Genomic DNA, 22,325 nt, shown 5'->3' with positions numbered 1-22,325 from the left:
CAAAGTCCACCTCCCCAACCTCAGCCCTTGCTTGTTTCTTTATAACCCACATAACCCTCCTGACTCAAGGAGTCTAGTCATTCCACGTGACCTTGGCACCATCTCCACTTCTCTGCGGACACTGGCCTTCCTATCTGTGATAGGGGAGTGCCGGACTCAAGAGTTTTTCGTTCTTTTCCAGTCGACTCTACGTTCTCTGGCTAAATGCTCTGTAATTCAGAGCCAGCCTTTGACTGGAAATTTTAGGTTCTTTCCACCTGTCCCCCTCCAATGGCATAGGCCTGGCACCTGCGGCCAGTTGTAAAAGGACTTATTCATGCTCAATTTCCCCAGTGCACTAGGAGGGAGGGTACCTAAGGGACCGAGAGGAGGCAGCATGAGGAATTCTGCTCGCTACTACCTCCTCTTTGCAAATAATCCCACTTAGAGCATTGAACCTCTACTCCTGAGAAATTCCCATACAAACAGTGCAGTCGCAGACTGGAGGCGGGGGCGTCCTGTGCGCGTGCGTCGGCGCAGAACCCTCTCCCGCCCACGTGCGCGCTCCCGGGAGGAGGCGCGCGCCCCGGCGGGCTGGCGGGAAGGCGCGCGGGAAGCCCCCAGCTGCCTTCTCGGTGTGGGGGGAGGGAGAGTGGGAAGCGTCTGGAACGTTCCACTCTAAGAGAGAGCCGGGGGAATCTTTCGAGCCCCGCTCCCGTTTCCGTCCTTCTCCTCCGCCGATCAATCCATGAAGTTTCCCCCCACTTCTCACACCGAGATCCGGAGCCCCGTGGCGCGGCCTCGCTCCCCCTGAAGCAGGCGGTGGCCAGAAGCGCTTCCCTCTGCCGCCGGAGCGGGGCGCTGTGGCGCGGGCCGGGGCCGGAAATTCCCGCGGCCTGAGTGGTTGGCGGAGCCCTAGCGGGGAGAGCAGCCCCGCCTTCCTCCTTCCCGGCCGGGCGGGGGCGTCGGGCAGCGCGAGGGCCTGGTTGCCCGAGTGGGTGGGGGGCCGCCGCGTCAGCCAGCTGCAGCCGAGCCGCGGCAGGCGGCAAGCGCGGCGACGGCGGCCGCTCCTCCTCAGCAGCCCCGCGAGCCGCGAGCCCCCCAGCGCCCCCGCTCGCGCCCCCGCCCCCTGGCCGTCCCCGCCTCCTTCCCTCACACACCCCCCGGGCCGCCCGGGCCCCAGGCCTTCCCGGCGCTCCTCCTCCCTCTCTCCACACTCTGCTGCGACCCGGGTGCTGCTGCGGTCCTCCTGCCTCGCTGTCTCCGGGGCGAGTTCTCCTCCTCCTCAGGCTCTCCTTTCACACACACACGCGCGCGCCCTGGCTCTCTGGGCCGCCCCCTTTTCTCCAGCCCTCCTCACCCTCACAGTCCTTTAAACGCCGCCGTCGGGGGTGGGCGGAGGATTAATGTCCCTTCAGCATCATGCAGCCGCCGCCGAGGAAGGTAAGGGCGCCGCTGGCGGGGGGCTTTGGAGATCTGGGGGGTGGCGGTGCGTACAAAGAACGCGGCTGGGGCGACCGCTGCGCCCCCTCCCCCTTCCCGCAAGGGGCCGTGACCGCTCTCGCCTCTTGGCTTGTCACTGAGTTGCCGCCTGCTCCAGGCAGGGGGTCGAGTGTGTGAGGTGTCTTTCCGACGGAGGGCGGCCAGTGCTTGTCCACTGCACTAGGGATTACCGCCCCTCCGCCCCGGACATTCGCTAGAGTTTTTTCGGGCATGCATATGTGTGTCTGTCTGCATGGCAGTGTTGCCCAGTGCAAAGTGCTTTCTCGGGGCTGCACAGAGGGGAGGCGGGGGGAGCCCCTGCAGATTTGCAGAGCCCTGTGCGTGTGGGATTGTTTAGTCTGAGCCAGGTTCGAGTCCTCCAGTTGCTTGTCGACACCCCACCCATTGGCACATTTGCGGAGACACGGGGGGGGGGGGGCGTTGTTTTAAGTCTAGCCCCAAAATTTGGCCTGTTTTTCCCACGGGGCTGCGGAAAAGAAGTTGGTACGGTCATCTCCCTCCCACCCCAAGGGAAAGCAAATTAAGGATTGACGGGTCCTGCTCTCCCCCCCCCCCCCGGACGCCCAGCCCCGCCTCCGGCTAAGGGGCCAGGGAAACTGGCTTCCAGTATGAAAGCCAGAACCTGGCGATGCGTGGCTTGAGCACTAGGGCCGGGGTTTGCATGGCCTGGGTGGCAGTGACGGGCCGTACTCCGATGCTTGCCAGCAGCTTACCCTGCTGCGCCGCCCTTCTCCACCTTTCCTGGCGGCTAAGGCTGTGTCCTTGTCTTTGTAAATCTTTCAGATGGATACTAGATATCTACTCTGAGCAGTGGGTAGAGACAGTTATATCTTCCCCTCGTGGGCAAACATTTGCCACATGAGTAACTCAACGTTTGTTTCCTTTCCTTTCCCTTTCTTAATCTGGATTTCTCCAGTTAACTCATTCCCCCACCCCCTTCCCCCTGCACGTGTACCCCACCTCTCCATGTCGCTTTGCCCTGGTGGCCAGAATTCCACCATACTCGAAAACCATTTGCAACCCCCGGGGTCCGGTCTGGCCGGGGAGTCTCCGGCCAGCTGGCTTCGGCGGTTTTCGTTGTTTGAAGTGGGGCTGCCACCTGGCCTGGCTTACTGGGTTAGTTTAAAAGCCCTGCATATTCTAGAAGGTCACTTTTACGTTCTCCTTTGTGAGAAAAAGATTGTGATTTGATGCGCTGTCAGAGTGGAGGGCATCATTCTGAGACGGTGTTCTTTCTAGCAGCCATTATGGAATATTTTATGTAATTTATTCATGCATATTATTTCATGATTGTGTAAATTTCAGTTGCTAGGTATTAGGTACTGTATGCTTTCTTTCATCTGTGCTCACTGCTCCTGGTGGTTAATGTCTGTCTGTGTCTTTGGGAAGAAAGAGAAGACAGAATTGACAGTTTACACTCTTTAAACTGTAATTTTTGAATTTTTAGTCAGCCCCTGTTTTAGAAATTCTGGCAAATTTTTTCATTAATCATAGTTAAGTAGTAAAACTAAGTGGCAAATAATGAATTTTTTAGTTTTTATGGAGAGGAAAACTAGAAGTATACAGTCTAACAAATACTGTTTTCTTTAAGGAATTTTTCTTGTTCAAATTGTAGTAAAAGTCTTCATAAGTACATGTTGTGTTTTAGGTGAAGGTTACACAAGAACTGAAAAACATTCAAGGTGAGCAGATGACAAAACTTCAAGCCAAACACCAGGCAGAATGTGATTTACTTGAAGATATGAGGTAAGATTACAGTAAAGAATTGGAGAACTGTCTCTGCCACTGAGGACTTTTGAGTTGCCAAGCCCCAGGATCTGATGATGGAATTTCCTTTTGGATTTCCTGCTTTCAGGCTGCAGAATTTTGACTCAGCTGGAAGTTAGAACTGGAACTAACACAGTGCAAACTTTTCCTCAGTGTACACATACTACTGAAAAACAGGGCTTTAAGAGTAAGTCTGTCAGTTTGTAATCACTCAACTGAAAATTCTTACATCTTTTCACCAAGTAGTAAGTTATTATTGGCTTTAGCAATTCTACACAGACTTGTAAGCTGACACTTATGGTTAATGGTTAGTATCTGGGTTGCACCAGTCACCCCAGGCAATTTAATTGTTTGTTAAAACACGGCAAGTATAATTTGGTCTAAGTGTGCAATTCAGTGAGATCTATTTGTCATGTTTTATTAAAGCTACCTATATTCATAATCAGGGGATTCTGAATTTAATAGATAAGACATTGCATTCAGATTGTGAAAATGAATGTTATGACTGACTAGTGAGATGGACATGGTGGTACATATCTGGACTCCCAGTAATCCCAGCTCTCTGGAGGCTGAGGTAGGAGGCGTACAAATTCAGGGCCAGCTTGGGCTACAAAGGGAAACAGTTTTTTTAAAAAAGGGAAAAAAAGAGGATATTGTAAAAATGAGCAAAAAGTAGGAAATATTTTATTAAAGGAAGTGCCACTTCTCTCTTTTTTTTTTTTCTTCTTTAAAAATTTTTATGGCACATGGTGTCTCTGTTGTAGCCCTGGCTGTTCTGTAACTCACTGTGTGGACCAGGTTGGGTGGAACTCACGTTCTCCTGTCTCTGCCTCCCAGTAGAGGGATTAAAGGCATGCACCACATGGCTGGAGAGATGGCTTAGTCAAAGGACCTGGGTTTATTCCCAGTGCCCACAAGACAGCTTGCAGTTGTCAGTTCCAGGGGATCTGACATCCTCACATAGATGTACATGCAGAGAAAACACCAATACACATGAAATAAATAAGTCAGTTAAAAAAAAAAGTATGCATTACCACACCTGGCTTGGCACTTGTATAAATGTTTTTGTAAAGGCTAAAAGATGATTTGCATGTTCAAATAGAGCAGCTCCAATTCTTATTCTTACAATGTAGTTATCAAATTAGAATTAAAGCTGTAAATCATCTGTTGGCTATTTCCCCCTTAGTATCCTAACATCATGATTCATGAAAAACATTACCATATATTGTTAAGAGAAAATTATGTATGTTTTAGATAGCTGAGCTATTTATGGCTCAAAGATTTTAAAGAGTTTCCCCCTCTCATGTTTACTTTAGATACTTTTTATGAGCATTTCTTCAATACAACTGTCTTTTTAGGATTTCTAAGGCATATAAATCTGTTTTCATTCATTTTGAATATACTGGGGTTGCTTTTCTGACTGGAAAGAGCTCTGTTTCAATTCTGAGTTTTACTTTTAAAATAATTGTTTTTTTGTGTATGTGTGTGTGTCTTTGTATATGCCATGTGTATGTAGATACATATGGAGACCAGAAAAGGGTGTTGACTTTCCGGGTGCTAGAGTTGCTGGCAGTTTTAAGCTACCTGATATGGGTGCTGGGAACTAAACTCAGGTCTTCTAGAAGATCAGGAAGTGCACTAAGCCATCTCTCCAGCTTCTTGTTTCTCTTTCTATGTCTGTTTTGTTTTCTTACTATGGCCTTATGGTGGGGATGGAAGTATTTCCTTTTTTTTTTTTTTTTTTTAAAGATGTTTTTATGATGTGTACAGTGTTTGGCCTGCATGTGTGCCTGCACACCAGAAGAGGGCACCAGATCTCATTACAGATGGTTGTGAGCCACCATGTGATTGCTGGGAATTGAACTCAGGACCTCTAGAAGAGCAGCTAGTGCTCTTAACCTCTGAGCCATCTCTCCAGCCTTTAGGGTTTTTAAGTTGTGCTAGTTATTGAACCCCAAGGCATTGTATACGTTAAGCATGTGCTGTATCACTGGGATACATTCACAGTTTCCACAAGTAAATAGGCATTAAAACAATTCCTCTGCAAGATACTAAAATTTGCTATGGTTAAAAATTCAATTTTAGATACCTGTTTTGTCTACTAAGATATTTCATAGAAATCTTTAGATAAAAGAAGTAATCAATTTTCAGAAAGATTTCAGGAAGGAAACATTAGTATATAAGTAGAGATCTTTTGTGGGGCATGTCATGAAGTCTCATTGATGGTGTCATATAAGGACTTAATGGTTTCACATTTCTCCTTTCGCTTGTACCGTAGTGCAAGAGCTTCAGGTCAAGAGTCTAGACACTGGAGTCATATAGTCTTGAATTTCTGTCCAAACTCTTTTACCTATTAGCTGTGCTGACTTTTCAAAATTGACTTAATCTTTCTAAACTTCAATTTTCTCATTGGTAAAATGGAGCAATATAGCTTTCATTCTTAAAGGTTATGCAGATCAAATGACAGTACATATAGATGTGACATAAATTAAGCAAAGTTGATATTGTTTCTCCTGCTGTTGCTACTGTTTGAATTCTTTCTAAATTATCTGCTCTGCTTTGCATTATTATAGCAATATTCTAATTATCATACCAGAGTTTTCTTTCTTTCCTTCTTTCTTTCTTTTCTTTCTTTCTTTTTTTTTCTCAAGACAGGGTTTCTCTGTGGCTTTGGAAGCTGTCCTGGAGTCCTGGAACTAGCTCTTGTAGACCAGGCTGGTCTAGAACTCAGAGATCCGCCTGCCTCTGCCTCCCGAGTGCTGGGATTAAAGGCATGTGCCCCCACCACCTGGCCACATCAGTGTATTCATGTTTTCCTTTTCAATCTTTCTTTAGTAGTCTGTCTTCACATTGTGATTAGTTCCTCTTTCTGTAGCCTTCTAGATAAAGGCCCAACACCTTGTCATAGTATAATAGATGCAGACTTCTTTTTCTGGCTTAATTATTATCATTTTATGCATCCTTTTTCCTTTGGCTACACAGGACATCTAATTATTTATATATCATACAGTTGTGGCTTTCTTTTTCTTCCTGCTTTTCTTTTATGTCATTTTCATGCAGATTTTTGCTAGGGAGCCTGGGCTGGCCTGAAACTTACTTTGTCGATCAGACCAATTCACCTGTTTCTGCTTCTTGAGGACTGGGATTACAGGTTTCTCTGTGTAGCCTTGTGTTCTATAGACCAGGCTAGCCTTGAACTCTCAGAGATCTGCTTGCTTCTGCCTCCTGAGTGCTGAAACGAAAGGTGTGTACCATCACTGCCATGGCTGACCATGGCACTTCTTACAAAAGAAAGTATGTAACTGGTGCTTGCTTACAGTTCCAGAGGTTTAGTCCATTATCATGGTGGGGAGCATGGTGGCATGCAGACAGACATGGTACTGGAGAAGTAGCTATGAGTTCTACATTTGGATCTATAGGCAGTAGGAAGAGGGAGAGAGACGGTGGGCCTGGCTTGGTCATTTGAAACCTCAAAGCCCACTCCCAGTGATGCACTTTCTCCAACACCACACCTCCTAGTCCTAGTCCTTCTCAACTAGTGAAATAAAGTGATCATGGCATGTGTCACCAGATACTGCTACACAACTGAACTTCTGCTTACATACAACAAACAAAAGTGATATATCCTTCTGTGGAAATACTATACTTTATTGAGTGTGATAGTTGTGTCCATGAGTGTACTTAAGAATACATTTTAAACTGGGCATGGTGGTACATTCCTTTAATCTCAGCACCTAGAGGAAGAAAACAGGCAGATCTCTGAGAGTATGAGGCCAGCCTGCTCTACATAGTGAATTACAGGATAGCCAAGGCTATGTAGAGAGACCCTGTCTCAAAAAACAAATAACAGGCCAGGATTGGTGGTTTATGTCTTTAATCCCAGCACTTTGGAGGCAGAGGCAGGCAGATGTTTGTGAGTTCAAGACCAGCCTGGTCTACACAGTGAGTTCCAGAGTAGCCAAGGTAGTTACAGAGAAACCCTGTCTTGAAAAAACCCAAACCAAACAACCCCAAAACAAAACAAAACAAAAAATACCCCCCAACCAAACAAAATACATTTTAACCCCCTAACAAAAAAACAAAAACAAAAACAAAAAAAGAATACATTTTAAGCCAGGCGTGGTGTAGTGTACTATGCCTCTAATCCTAGTACTTGGGAAGCACAGGCAAGGAGGATCTCTGAATTTGAGACTGTCTCAGTCTACAGAGTAGTTCCAGGCCAGCTAGAGTTACATAGTGGGACACTCTTAAGTAAGGGCAATACCAGAAACCTCAAGAAATAAACATTTTTACTGGGCATGGTAGCATATATCTTTAATATAAGCATTTGGGAGATTGAGGCAGGATTGCAGAAGTTTGAAGTCATCCTGGACTACATAGTGAGTAGTTCAAAACAACCCAAAAGCTTTTAAGCCCCAAACAGACAAATCCACTTGGGGGTTGCCTGGACTACACTGTTAAAAACTCTCCAAAAAGCAAATCCGGGGGCTGGAAAGATGGCTCAGTAAGAACACTTGCTGTTCTTCTAGAGCACCTGGGTTTCATTCTCAGCATTGGCATAGTGGATTATAATCTTTGTTAACTCCAGTTCCAGTGGATCTGATGCCCTCTCTGGCTACTCTGGGAACTGCATGCATGTAATACCCATGCATTCAGGCAACACACATGCACGCACACACATGTTTGGATCTTTAGTATTGCCATGTTAAATGTATTGTGATGTGATAAACACATTAGTAGATGAATCTCCATTATGCAGCTTCAGGTTTTGAAGATCTGTGAATTTATTTGGAGATGAGTAGTGTGGAAACTTTAATATGATTTTCTTTTAATCCTGACTTACAGATGTCATGATAATCTTATTTTGCAGAGTATCTCCCTGTTTTCCTAACCTAATATAAAGGAGCTTTGTATTAGCAGCAGGTCACTTTTGGTACATTGAAAGATGGATCTCAAAGCAGTTACTTAAAGTGGTAGAATACAGTATTTCCTGCTCAAACACCAACTTAGGCTTTTGGTTCTTCTTCTCCTTCTTTCCCTCTAATTCAAGTTGATCAAGTTGAGTCTACTTAACAGTTTTTGAATTTGGGAGCATTTCAGTTTATTTAGATATTATAAACCCCCAAGCAGAAAAAATTTGAATTGCTTTTGAGATAGGTTCTTACACTGTAGCCTAAGCTGGTCTTGAACTCATGGTAGTCTTTCTGCCTTTCCTCCCAATTGCTGGGATTCTAGGTGTGTGCTATCATGTCTGGCTTCATTTTATTTCTGATATAAAGGGATGAATGAATAGTAAGAATTTTTTTTTTTTCTTTCTGTGACAGTGTATCTCTGTGTAACAGCTCTGCCTATCCTGGAACTCCCACTGTAGATCCTCCTGCCTCTGCCTCCCAAGTGCTGGAATTAAAGGTGTATACCACCACTGCCAGGCTTGAAAGGGTCTTTTGAGTCTTTGAAATAGCTCAGTGGGTAAAGGTGCTTCCGGCTGAGCCTAATGATTTGAGTTCCATTCCTGACACTTACATGTTTGAAGGAAAGACCAACTCTTCCAAGTCCAGGCTGGCCTGGGGGATTCCCTGTGTAGCTGAAGATGATGGCCTTGACCTGATCCTCCTGTCTCTGCCTCACTAGTGCTGGCATTATAGGTCTACAACCATGTCCCATTTATACATATTTTTTGAATAATTTATTTTTATTTTATGTTCATTGATGTTTTACCTGCATGTGTGTCCATGTGAGAATGTCAGAAGTCCTGGAACTGGAGTTACAGACCTAGGGAATTGAACCTAGGTCCTCTGGAAGAGCAACCAGTGCTCTCAACAACTGAACCATCTCTCCAGCCCCTATATGAAATATTTTATGATTTTAAAGGAAGCTAATGGGCAAACCTAAGATATAATGAGATGTAAACAGGAGAATTTTATGCTAGATGTGGCAGGTTCCTGCCACACTCCCTTTTTCTGGAATTTGAGGGGAGGAGGTCAGTTATGACCTTTGCTGTCCTCCCTTCTCATTTCTCATTTCAGGGGTGGATTTTGAAGCTCATGTGTTGAGAGTGAAAAATGAAAAGGAAAGAGAACTCATTTGTTGTTAATCAGGGACATTCCATTCTTTGGGGAGATTTCATACTGATGCATTTCCTGTTGAAATTTACTGTCAACAGTAGACAAGCATACTTTACTTTTTGTTGTTGTTAAGACAGGATCTTCCTACATAACTCTGGCCAGTCTGATACTTGGTGTATATATCAGGCTAGACTCGAAATGAATGCTGGGATTACAGACTTTTGTCACCATTCATAGCCTATTTGACATCCCCCCACAGGGTTTCTCTGTGTACAGTACCCCCCCCAAACTGTATGTTCTGTAGTCTAGGCTGGCCATGAACTCACAGAGATCCGCCTGCCTCTGCCTCCCGAGTGCTGGGATTAAAGGCGTTCGCCACCACCGCCCGGCTCCTGTTTTACTTTTTAATGGTTTCTGATTTATTTATTTTTCTCTCTGTTCTCCAAGGCCTCAGACCAAGTAAGTTTCTAAGTACTAGAGCCTGTGTTATTTCCTTTTTAGTATGATTTATCCATTAATGTTAGAGTATGCAGGGATCCAAAATAAAAACTATTTTTCTAGTAAATGTTCTTAGGAGGTCATCATATGATATGGAGACAAATTTTTGAATTGTACTTGTTTATTTTGTAGATGAAAGTGAAAACAGGAAAAAAAAAAGAAAGTGAAAACAGGAGATGAAGTAGGTCATATTGTTGGGAACTTTTAATTTATAGATTACTACATTCTTACAATTATTTTACTTTTTAAAACCTTTTATTTTTCAAGGTTTATTTATTTTGTCATTATTATGTGTAAGTATTTTGCTGACACATATACCACATGCATGCCTGGTACCTGCAAAAATCAGAAACGGGCTTTAGCTCCTCTGGGACTAGAGTTAGACACAGTTGCTAATAATTATGTGGCTGCTGGGATTGAACCTGACTCCTCTGAAAGAGGCACAAGTGCTCTTAACAGCTGAGCTATTTCCAGTCCTGCATTGTCTTTTTTATCTGTGTCTTTCAAACTTTAATCCAAGAAACTCCTGGGTCCTGTTGAAGTATTATTCCTGCCAATTTTGCATTATTAACCCATTTTCTTTCTTCTTCTTATTTTTTTTTATCAACTGAGCTGTCTCTCCTCACCCTAGAGATTGAATATGCTAGCAAGTATACTCCTAGGGGGCTATAAACCCCAGTGAGGTGATTCTTGTGCGTGTTACATCTTGTTAATGGCTAAAGTAATGCAAAGAATAAGGACTTTGAAGGTAGAACAGAGATTACAGCTTATCTCTGCCACTTGGGTAATCTGGGACAAGTTATAAAGTGTTTCTCAGTCTTGTTGTTTTACATATGTAAGGGAAGATCAGTGTTTTTTGCCTTTTTGTTGTGAGTTAAATGGGATGTGAAACGCCAAACAGGTATTCAGTTTTGGTAGCTCCTCTTACAGTTAGAAATTGGAGTTTAGGAAGAAAGTCTTAAGGTGACAAAGGAAGTTGTATTTCATCAATTACATTTTCTTAAGATGCATCTTTATTGTGATACAGTTGGCTGTGCTGTAGTTGTCATTGTCTGTTAGTGTACATAGTGGCAGAATAGGTATCTATAGGTTTGAATGATCATCCCAGATAATGGTTGAAATAGAAATGTTGCATCCAGTGGCTCATATTATACTATGGGAGAGCTTAGGTTCTTTGACTGGTTTAAGAAAGTGATTTAGAGTTGGCTGTGATGGCTTACATCTTTAATCCCAGTACTCAGGAGGTTGAGTCTAGAGAATCCTTGTGACTTTGAGTCTCCAGAATCCAAAAAGCTAGGTGAGGTGTTGAGCACTTGTAATCTTAGCACTGGGCAGTCAGACATAGGTAAGTCACTGGGGCTCTCTGGCCAGCCAGCCTAGCCAAATTGGAAAGCCCCCAGGATAGTGAGAGACCCTGTCCCAAAAGATAAAGTGGATAGTTACTGAAGAATGATACCAGAGGTTGTTCTAGCCTTCACATGCATGTGTATTCATGTGCATGCCTGCCTTCACCTTAACACATACATATATGCAATTAAAAAGTGACCCCATCAGTATATATATGTGTGTGTGTGTGTGTGTGTGTGTGTGTGTGTGTGTATAAAACTGCCAAAGAATAAATTTAATAAAAAAAGTGATTCAGAAGAGTTCAACTCAGAATGTCATCAATTTACCTATTATGTTATGACACAAGAATTTATTACATCATAAAAATATGACTATATAAGTTCAGAAGACCTCTCTTAATAGGTATAAATACAAACTTCAAGTGATGAAGATGATCAAGTGTTACATCAATTTAACCAGCAATTTTTTCTTTTTTTTGTGATTTACTTATTTATGCATATGAGTGCTCTATTTGCTGGCACGTCTGCATGACAGAACAGGGCATCAGATTCCATTATAGATGGTTGTGAGGCACCTCATCGTTTGTTTGAATTGAACTCAGGACTGATAAGCTATCTTTCCAGACATGCAAAATTTTTTTCTTAATGGGAAATAAAATAACATGTCATGCAATGATTGGTGTTTAGATATCCTGCAAATTAATAGTAGAGTATCAGCTTCTGGAATCAGATTCTTTGTTCATTCATTAGTCAGTATTGCTTCTCATTCAGATTTCTTTCAGACTGAAACAAAAAAATTACTTAAATCCTGAGAGGGAATTTTTCTTTTTTTAATATGTGGGCTGTAAGGAATAGATCCAGTAGAAGAGAGGAAAAATGATTTAATTTTTAAATAAAGAAGATTTTAAAGTTAACATAGTTAATTATTTGCATTAGTCAGGGTTCTCTAGGGGAACAGAACTTACAGAATGATTATCTGTCTGTCTGTCTGTCTGTCTGTCTATCTATCTATCTAGAGATAGAAAGAGAGTATAAGGGGATTTATTAGAATGGCTTACAGGCTGTTGGTCCATCTAGTCTGACAATAACTGTCTACCATTGGAAGGTCCAAGAATCCAGTAGTTGTTCAATCTATGAGTCTGGATGTCTCAGCTGGCTCTAATGCTAGTAAAGGAATAGATTTGACCGAAGGGGAGAGGGAGAGGGAGGGGAAAGAAGGAGGACGGGGAAGGGGAGGGGGAAGAGAAGAGAAGAATGAGAGCTGGCAAAGAGTGAAGAGTTTCCCTCTCTCATGTCCTTAATATAGGCTGTCACCAGGAGGTATGGCCCAGATTAAAGGTGGATTTTACCACCTTAGGCAATCTGTATAAAAGTGGGTTTCCAGCCAGGTGGTGGTGGTGTGAGCCTTTAATCCCAGGACTCTGGAGGCAGAGGCAGGTGACTCTCTGAGTTCAAGGTCTACAGAGTGAGTTTCAGGACAGCCAAGGATACACAGAGAAACCCTGTCTTGAAAAACCAAAAAAAAAAAAAAGTGGGTTTCCAACTTCAAATAATTTAAATTAAAAGAAAAAAAAATCCCTTGTGGGTATACCTGTGTGTTTGAGTTTTATTTGTAGTACAGTTCACAACCAAGAATAGCCATCACACTAAATACATTTAAATACATGGTTTTAAATTATGGCCAGTCATGTAGGGAGGAGTCTAAGAAGAAGATATAACTAGCAGAGGTGGATAGGTGAATATGCAGTTTGAAAGGACTATTTTTTTTTTTTTTGTCACTGACTACTGCTTATTTGAATTGAAAGAGCCAAGGTTTTAATAATGCCTCTTCCTGTTGCTGTTTAATGGCTTATTGACTTATAAGACATTACCCATAGATCTCTATCTGTTTCTAAGACTTAAATATTTGGTTCTTTAGATTTTGGATGGGGTCATCATTGCAACTTAATAATTTAGACTTGAAGGGAGGATTCTCTCCCAAGCCAAAGAGAATTAAGCTAAAGGCTAGCAAAGTTGTTTACCACTAGGATTAAGCATAGATGTGTCTTGAATAATTTTGGGAGCATTCTTCCCTAACCTGGCCCTTTAGCCACACCCAAATGAGAATGCAGGTGATCTCTGTTGGTGGGGTAGAGTGATAGACTCTAGGTAGATGCTTATCATCGTACTACTAACCCTACTGCTTACTCTTTTTATTAAATATAGGACTTGGGACACAAGCCACTTAACTGTGTCTCATGTTTCTTGTCTGCATGAATTATAATACTTTATAGGTTATTTTGATAATTAAAATAGTACATGCAAATATCTCTTGTATGGTGTAGGTAATATAATATATGCTTTACAAATCCACATTAGTTGTAGTTTGGTTGAGTAATTGAAAACATCAGTTAAGAAATTATGGACTGTGACTATTCTTTAAAGAGTTAATTTGTGTCCCTATGGAAGGATACTATTGTAGCCCAGATTCAGCAAGGAGGGCCTAGGCCCTCCCCCAAATGATTTGACAGACTTTGAAGGTCCCTGGTGGGGGGGGGCCTCACTATCCCTGGGGAGGAGTTGGGGGTGGGTTGGGGGGTTGGTGGGGAACATGGGAGGATGGGAGGGCGAGGGAATGGGGGGAGTGGATATGTAAATATGAGTAGTAATTAAAGAATAAAAATGCATAAATTAAAAAAAGAGTTAATTTGTGGATTGAGAACTGCAGTGGACCCAAAGATAAACTGTTTCAGTGATACCAAAACCTCTTTATCTGGAACCAGTGGTTCTGGTTACTTTTTTTTTTTTTTTTTTTGAGGGGAGGTGCCTGAGACAGGGTTTCTTTGTGTAGTACTGGGCTTGACTTGAACTCAGAGATCTGCCTGCCTCTGCTTCCCAAGTACTAGGACCAAAGGCTTGCAGCACCACACCCAGCTCTCCTGTTATAATTTAATGAGAAGATGTGAAGTAGAAGGAAAGACAATTTCTTCCTATGCAGTTGATGCATTTGTTGTGTCTCCCAACATCCTCCTCATCCCAGGACTTCCTTCTGTCCTTTCACTCATGAAAACAGTTTTCACTAAAATATCCCAGTAGACTGCATGACATCTTATTGGCAAAATTTGCTTCACATGTTCATTCTTGTCCTTCTGCATGGTGGCTGAGAATGTGATCATCTTAGATTGAGTTTTTGACAAGAAATAAGCTAATGATGACAGTGACAGGGGTTTTGTTACCTAACTTTTCTCCAGTGTGCTGCTGGGCAAAATGGGTCACAGAGATTCATTTCTAATTTACTGTTACTGATTCCTATAAAAGTATTAATGTATTGGGGTAGAACACCAGGGACATTGCTGAAATTCAAGTTGTCTTAGGCAGGTTGTGAATCATGGATTCCATGTAAACTATTTGTATCTTCTCCCAACTCCTTTTGAATTTAGTATCTTTAAATTAGAAACAGGGTTTTATATTTGCCCGCCAGTAACTTAGTGGGCTCTTAGGAATCCTTTTTAAGGAATATAGGAGTGGTTAAAACTGTTGCCACTTCTAGACCTTTGATAGTTTACGGAAGTGTCTAAGAGCCCTGTAGGCAAGTTTATTTTATTCACTTCCTTTTACTTCTTAGGTGAGAGGTTAGTGAAATGGCTGTACAGAAAGTCAAATAAGATAAATAAGAGCTAGAGCTGACCCTGTCTGGATGATTTCCCCTTCATTAACAGAGGATTGACAGTTCAGACTTGAAGGATAAAGTGTGAGGGAGTGTTTTACCTGAGGAGGCCTGTGATGGCAAGTTGGTGTTTTCCTTTGTAAATCCTTGAAATACCCATTTGAATTCTGCAGCTGTCATTCTGTACTGTTGGTCAATCTCAGACTGACTTGATGTATAAGCAGCTGCTTGTTTTCAGTGACTAATGTAGCTGAGAACAGAACTTTTTATCTATGGACTAATCACTGATATTTTATTTTGCTTCAATATGTTGCTTAGGCATGCTTTATTTTTAATGTTCCATTTGGTCTTTTTGGTATTTATGTATGAATCTCATCACCCATATGTTTTTTTCTGTTTGTTTGTTTTGTGAGCTTTGAAATAAAATAACCCCAATTCAAAAGGAAATGTTATTTTTGGTATTATGAAAAAGTATTACTATGTCTGTGATCCTAAGGAAACAATTGGAGTACGTATGTCCACTGGATTATATTTTAGTGATACTTATTTATTTTTCTTTGATGGCTACAAGGTGGGGAGGCCAGCAGAGACCCTATTGTATATCCTTTTCTCTGTGTTTTGAAATTTGAACTGTGTGAATAATTTCTACTATCTAAATTAAAACTGAGTAGTATTGGTAAATGTTTTACTGCATATCTATTAAACATAATGTTCCTTAAATATTTGTAGCAGTTATTGCAGAAATTTAACCTTTGGCATCTAATTAGCATTAGTGAAGTTATTTTTTTTCTTTCTAGTGAAGTAAGTTCCTTCCTTTTTTCCTTCCTTCCTTAATCTAACTGTCCTTGAACTTGTGTCAATTCTGAGCCTACCTCCGAAGTGTATTTGGATGTGTGGACATGTACATGTGTGGGCATGCATGTGGAGGCCCAGTGTTAATGATGGGAACCATCCTTGATTGTTCTGCCTTATTCTTTGCAGGTAGAGTCTCTCAATCAAACCCAGAGCTGGCTGATGTGGCTTGTCTTGTAAGCCAGTGTGCTCTAGGGATCTCTTATTTCTGCCATCTTTGTGTAGAATTCCAGGGGCTTGCCATGCCCTCTTTCATTTACATGGTTTTCTGGAGATCTGAACTCAGGTCCTTACACTTGCTCATCACACACTTTAACTACTAAGCCATCTTCCAGGCCCCTCATTCATTCATTCATTCATTCATTCATTCATTCATTCATTCATTCGGGATATGTGTATATATACATGTTCATGAGTAAACACATGATAGTATGCATATAGAGGTTAGATGACAATTTATGGGAGTCAGTACTGTCTTTCAACCATGTGGAACCAGGGGGATCCCAAGTCTGGTTCTCAGGCATGACTGCAGGTGCCCTTACCACTGAGCAATCTTGCTGGCCCCAAGCTAATTTTTGACGTAAAATAAATCAGAGCCATTTGTATTAGGCTGAGGCATAATTGTTGATTTGAGGCTAGCCTTAGCTATTTGTAAAATCTTGCCTCAAAAAGAAGAACATATCGTGGTTTCCTCTGGCGGATAAAGGTGGGACTTGACTAGGAAATGCCTTAAGGGAGTTGTCTGGAATGTTACCATACTATATCTTGAGTGGTATTTAGGTACAGAGCTTTATGATTGTCAAAGGTCTAGTAAATTCATACATAAAATTGGTATACTTAGTTGTATGTAGTTTTCCATAATAGATTAAGAAAATATTGGACTGCATGCTGAAAGATTTAGGAGCAAGTGTTTTTAGTATGTATAGTTTGCAATAATTGATAGAGTTTGCACCAAAAGTAAAATGAATGAATGGATGGCTATATGTGATGGAGGGATATATGTGATAAAGCAAGTCTTAGGAAGTGTTATGGCAGAACTTAGGTAGTGGCTATGTGGGTGTGAACTACAAAATTATTTTGTTCTGTGTTTGAAAAATTTCACAGTTAACTCTTGAGACTGTGTTCTGATCTTCCTGCTTGTGTCTAGGAACTAAAGCAAAGCAAAACCATCTGTAAAACATTAAAATAAACTAGAACTGAAAATTACTAAAATATACAACAACTATGAATGTTGTATGTGCAAGGCTATATATGTGTAAGGCTAGGTGTAGCTCACTTGTACAACATATGCTTAATACATAGATCCTGAGTTCACATCCTAACATGTATGAACTCACCCTGTGACTCCTCCATATCCATGTATGCCATGGTTCTTACTTCTTGTGACAGGGTCTCTTGCTTTATAGCCTAGGCAGCCTTGAATTCGCTGTAGCCTATGCTGGCCTCAAACTTCGTATCTTCCTACTATTTCTGCCTTTTGAGTATGGGGATCACAAGTATACATCACTGAACCCAACTTACTGAATTTGTCAGAAAAGAGAAAACAGTAAAAATCTGTGGGCTCTAGTGTTCATCTCAAAAAAATCCCATAACAGAATATGTGCCTTAAACAATTATGAGAGCTTATATGGTAGCACATGTTTTCAGTTTCAGCATGTAGGGAAGCTAAGGCAGTAAGGTTGCAAACTGTGATATGTAGGAAGACTGTATTTCAAAAAACCCAAAACTTAGCTTATCAACCCAATAGAAAGGGAATAGTTATCGTAAGCCAGGGAGTGTTGTATAGTATGGGAGATTATCAAAAGTCTGTTGACACATGTTTATGTATTGATGATGTTTTAGAAGACCTCTCATTAAAGCCATGACAGGACACCTGTAACCCCATGTTGTGATTAGATTTATGTTATGACTTGGCAAGGCTGTAGTAGGTACTTGGTTATTTAATCAAATATTAATCTCTATGTTGCTATGAAGGAATTTTGTGGATGTGGTTGACATTTACAGTCAGTTTACTTAAGGTAAAGAGATTACCCTTAATGAAGTTAGTATGCCTTATTCATTTAAAAGGCCTTAGAGCAAAACTGAAAGCTTCTACAAGAAATTCTCCTTCAAGGCTACAGCATTAATTGCCACCTGTGTTTCTAGTCTGCCAGCTTGCTTTGCAAATTTCAGACTTGTCAGCAACCTCCAGTTAATATGGATCATATTATCAAATTCCTTATCTCTATCTACCACTTACCTATGGATCTTTTTCTCTTGTTCATTCATTGTATTTCTCCTGAAGAATGCTGACTGATTCACTCCTCAATATCAGAAGACAGAAAAAAGGAGTGGGAGTACAAAATTAGGAAAAAAGATGTAAAATTTCCCATCATTTAAGAACAGAAGGGCTGTTTGGTGGTGCATGCCTTCAATCTCAGTACTTAGGAGGCAAAGGCCGGTGGATCTCTGAGTTTGAGGCCAGCCTGTCTACAAAACAAGTTCAGGACAGGCTCCAAAGCTACAATGGGAAACCCTGTCTCAAAAACAAAACAAAACAAAAGAAAAGAAAAAACAAAACTAGAAAGGATCTTTTAAACATGGAGGCAATGACTGTAATCTTAGTGTTCCAAGCCAGCCTGATTACACAGTCAGGCCCTGTTTCAAAGCAAACAAATAAGCACACAGTATGGTCATATTTTGTTTATGATCTAACAAATAAAGCTTGCCTGAAGATCAAAGTACAAAGCTAGCCACAGCCATAGAGGCCAGGCAGTGTTGGCACACACCTTTAATCCCAGCTCTCAGGAGACAGAGGCAGACGGATTTCTGTTAGTTTAAGGCTACACGAAATTGTTCCAGTCTAAAAGAGAAACAGAGCTCACTCAAAGGTGAAATTAGCACGCCTTTAATCCCAGCACCAGAGAGGAATATAAGGAGGGGGAAGACAGCTGAGGGAGTCTGAGGTTTGGTGGAGAGCAGAGCAGTCAGAGGTTCAGTAGACAGGATCGCCCCTTAGGTCTGAGCATTAATAGAGGTGAGAACTCTTTAGTGGCTGCTGCTTTGCTTTTCTGATCTTCAGCTTTAACTCCAATATCTATCTCTGGGCTTTTATTATTTGTGTCACAACACACCAGTGAGGACTGTCTAGTTAGATTCACTTAATTCAAAAATGTGAGAACTATTAAGAGTTGGGCAAGGTTTTTAATTGTAATAAAATAAATATTGCTTGTACACACTAGAAGCCACCATTTATAAAAGGAAGAAAATGATTCCACTTACAAGAGCAGTAGTAAACACTCTGACTCATAAGGACACTCAAGATTAAATCTTGAATGCTGTGCCAAAACTTTATGGAAAGAATTAAAAAAATTACTTAAGCTGTTAAAAAAAGACTTGAGCTAATGTAGAAATATATTTTAATCTACAGATAAAAATTCATTTAAGCATCAGTTCACTAGTGAAATTCTAATATAGATCTCAAAAAGACCTTTTCCTCTCATCAAATTTGTGAAACAGATTCTCAACTTAAAAGAGTGAAATCTGAGAACAGTCAAGACAATTCTGAAGTATCAGGTGGTATGTGGGAGAATTACCTTATCAAATAAAAACCTGATGTGATGTTTTGTCAGGAGAGTATTACTGTTTTCACAAACTCTGCGCTAGGCTGCTACAAATGAATGTTTGCTTGCTTATTTATTTATGTCTTTTTTTGTTTGTTTGTTTTGTTTTTGCTTTTCCTTAGACATGGTTTTGCTATGTATCCCTAGCTAGGCTAGTACTTTCTGTATACATCAGGCTGACCTTGAGTTTGCAGCAGTCCTCCTGCCTTAGCCTCCCCAGTACTGGGAGTATAGGCATATGCCAGCATGTCTTGCTTTATTCTGCTTAATATTTGAAGCTATAATATTTTCCTATTTCGAATTTTACAACTGAAGACTCCTGCTCTCATGTTTTAATGATTCAGGTTTTGAGACAGGGTTGAAGCTGGCCTTGAATTTCCTTTGAGGCCAAGATTGGCCTTACACTCCTGTTCCTCATGCCTCCACCTCTGCAGTGCTGGGATTATAGGCAAGTGCCACTATGCCTGACTGTACTGTTTTTGTTCCTCCATCTTTTTCTTCTATTTGGTAGAAGCAGAGTAAAGTGATAGTACCTTGTGTGTTATTTAATTGCACCAGGTGTAAAGTGTACATGGTATTTCTCACTAATGCCAAGCATTGGGCCAAGTGAGCTGGGCTGGAATTACACAGATAGCCACTAGCTTCTATGTTTCAGCCTGCATTTAAGATGAGCTCTGTGCATGGTTGGAAAGAGTGACTGGTCAGGTCCTTGGCAGCTGCTGAAAGGCTTTATATTTTTCACTTATAATTTGCTGTAGTAGTATTTACTAGGACTTCAGTTATCTTGTTTTAGATATTGTAAAAAGGAAAGCTATATGGATGCTTTTAAAAAAAATAAGAGGCTAGTCAGTTGTGGTGGTGCATGCCTTTGATCTTACAGGACACAGAGGCAGATGGATCTCTCTGAGTTCTAGACCAGCTTGGTCTATAGAGTAAATTCCAGGACAGGTTCCAAAGCTACAGAGAGAAACCCTGTCTTAAAAAAACTAAACCAAACCAAACCAAACAAAAACAGTATGAAGGATGCTGGTAATCCCTTTTTTTTTCTTTTTAATTTTATGACACCTTAAAAAAATGAAATACATTTTTCTTTACTTGGCAGGAACAGTATAAGTTTTATATACATTAATTTCAATTTAATTGAAAATTTATGTGTTAGCATAAAGCTTAATGCTTGTGGATGTAAAAACATTGTATGAGGAAGATAGGTACCAGGCATAGTACACACCTTTAATAACAGCATACAGGAAGCAGAGGCAGATAGATCTCTGTGAGTTTGAGGCCAGCTGCTCTACAAGGTGAGTTTCAGAACAGCCTCCAAAAACTGCAGAGAAACCCTGTCTTGAAAATCAAAACGAAACAAAAAAATTATTGAGGATTTTTTTTTACACACAGTAAAATTCATCTCCTCACCCTTTTGTTTTTGAGATGCTGTCTTACTATGTAGGCCTGGCTAGCCTTGAACTTGATAGGTAGATCATGCTGGTCTTGAAATCAGAGTGTCTCAGCCTCCCAAGTGCTGGGAATAAAGGTGGTGGCAGAGCAGTCAGGAGGCAGAGGCTGGCAGAGATCTCTGTGAGTTCGAGGCCAGCCTGGTCTATAAAGCGAGTTCCAGGACAGACTCCCAAGGCTACATAGGAAAACCGTATCTTGAAAAAAAAATAAAAAAATGAAACAGAACCCAATGCTGGGAATAAAATTCCGAGAGTTGGAATTAGGGGCTTGGATTTGCTAGGCAACTGCCCTACCACTGGGCTTATGTTCACAGTTCTTTTGTATTGCTTGGTTTCTTATTTGAGAAAATACCTCCATCAGATTGCCTGTGGGAAAATCTCTGGGATATTTTCTTAATTAGTGATTGATGTGGGAGTACTGGGGGTACTATGGGCAGTGTTACTTCTAAGTGGGTGGTCCTGGGTTATATAAGAAAACAGGTTCAGCAGATTAGGAAGAGCAAATTAGTAATCAGTATTGGGATTACAGGTGTGCACCACCATACCAAGGCAGTGAGCATGTCCCCCCCCCCCTTTTATTTAAAATGTTCTATTTATGTTCCTCCTGTTTTGGTTGTTTTTTTGAATATGGTGGTTTTTCTCTCATAGCATTTATTGGAATATCACATATTGGTAGCACACAGTAGCTACTGTTGTCTAATTTTATAATAATTTCTTTTATGAGCAGGGTAGCATGTATGAGTTTGAAAAAATTTATTTCAGTGGGCATGAGTGAATATCTGTAATCTCAGCTCTTGGGAGGCTGAGTTGAGGACGCATGCATGCACACTGCTTCTCCTTAGCCAGTTTAAGAGGCAAGGCTGCTTGCAATACACCAGTAATCAACTTGTTGCCAGCATGGCTTGTTTGTATTATTTCTAATTCAGTTCTGTCTCTACTTCTTCAAAATATGAAGGAAATTTAGCCAGCCCCATAATCCCAGTTTTTCTTGTTGCAAATGCTGGTTTTAAGTTTTATGACTCAAGAATTGCTGTGAAGAAATGTAGCCCCTTCCTTTGAGACTTGAAACCTTATGTGTTCCCTTTTCCTTTGTTATCCAGGTCTTTCCGTTTGATACATTTTCTGCTTATATGTTGTATATCGTTATGGTTTTGTTGTATATCATAATAATATCTTTTCTTTTTAAAGACAGAATCTTACCATGAAGCCCAGGTTGGCCTTAAACTTGTCAAAGTGCTTCTGCCTAAGCCACCTAAGAGCTGGGATGATAGGTATTAAACCACATGTCTGGTTTACATGTATGATTTTTTTAAAATTTGCTATTGCTTTTGTGTGGTTTTTGAGAAGGGGAGTATTCGGGCTTTTTTTCCTGTCATTTAAAACTATAGTACTTTCAAATGCACATTTTTGTTAGCATTTTCTATATTCAGCTAGTCAAAATGTTGAAACTATGTAAACCTCATAATGTAAATGTAGAATAGGATATTTTTACTTATTTAATAAATAAATTTGTAGTATTTATCACGTGCTGTTTTTTCCAAGTATTTTAAAAACATGTACTAATTAATTTTATAATTCTAATGAGTAATCACACCGTGGAGTCTTTATATAAC

The 22,325-nt window shown here is 41.0% G+C and overlaps 2 protein-coding genes across 4 annotated transcripts in view; both read left to right on the top strand.

Annotated features, from left to right (window-relative positions):
• Nucleotides 1–1,085: 1,085 nt before the first annotated feature.
• The window catches only part of Fchsd2 (FCH and double SH3 domains 2), a 210,325-nt gene continuing 189,085 nt past the window's right edge, over nt 1,086–22,325 (top strand). The window contains exons 1-2 of one of the 3 annotated variants that reach the window (XM_035442345.1): nt 1,086–1,422; nt 3,131–3,228. In XM_035442345.1, the coding sequence (XP_035298236.1) occupies nt 1,402–1,422; nt 3,131–3,228 (119 nt within the window). In that variant the 5' untranslated portion in view covers nt 1,086–1,401. Of the gene's footprint in view, nt 1,423–3,130; nt 3,229–22,325 lie in introns of those variants that run through there. The other 2 variants (XM_027407812.2, XM_035442346.1) reach the window with 2 other exon arrangements.
• LOC107978450 (snRNA-activating protein complex subunit 5-like) overlaps nt 3,143–22,325 on the top strand; it is a 56,695-nt gene continuing 37,512 nt past the window's right edge. The window contains exon 1 of the mRNA XM_035442347.1: nt 3,143–3,228. The gene's annotated coding sequence lies outside the window, so the exon portion shown is untranslated. The remainder of the gene's footprint in view (nt 3,229–22,325) is intronic.

Source organism: Cricetulus griseus, chromosome 3 (genome assembly GCF_003668045.3).
Source record: "Cricetulus griseus strain 17A/GY chromosome 3, alternate assembly CriGri-PICRH-1.0, whole genome shotgun sequence".
In the NCBI taxonomy this organism is placed as follows: Eukaryota; Metazoa; Chordata; class Mammalia; order Rodentia; family Cricetidae; genus Cricetulus; species Cricetulus griseus.
The sequence above is the reverse complement of the archived record's forward strand: the minus strand, read 5'-3'. Positions and strand labels throughout refer to the sequence as shown.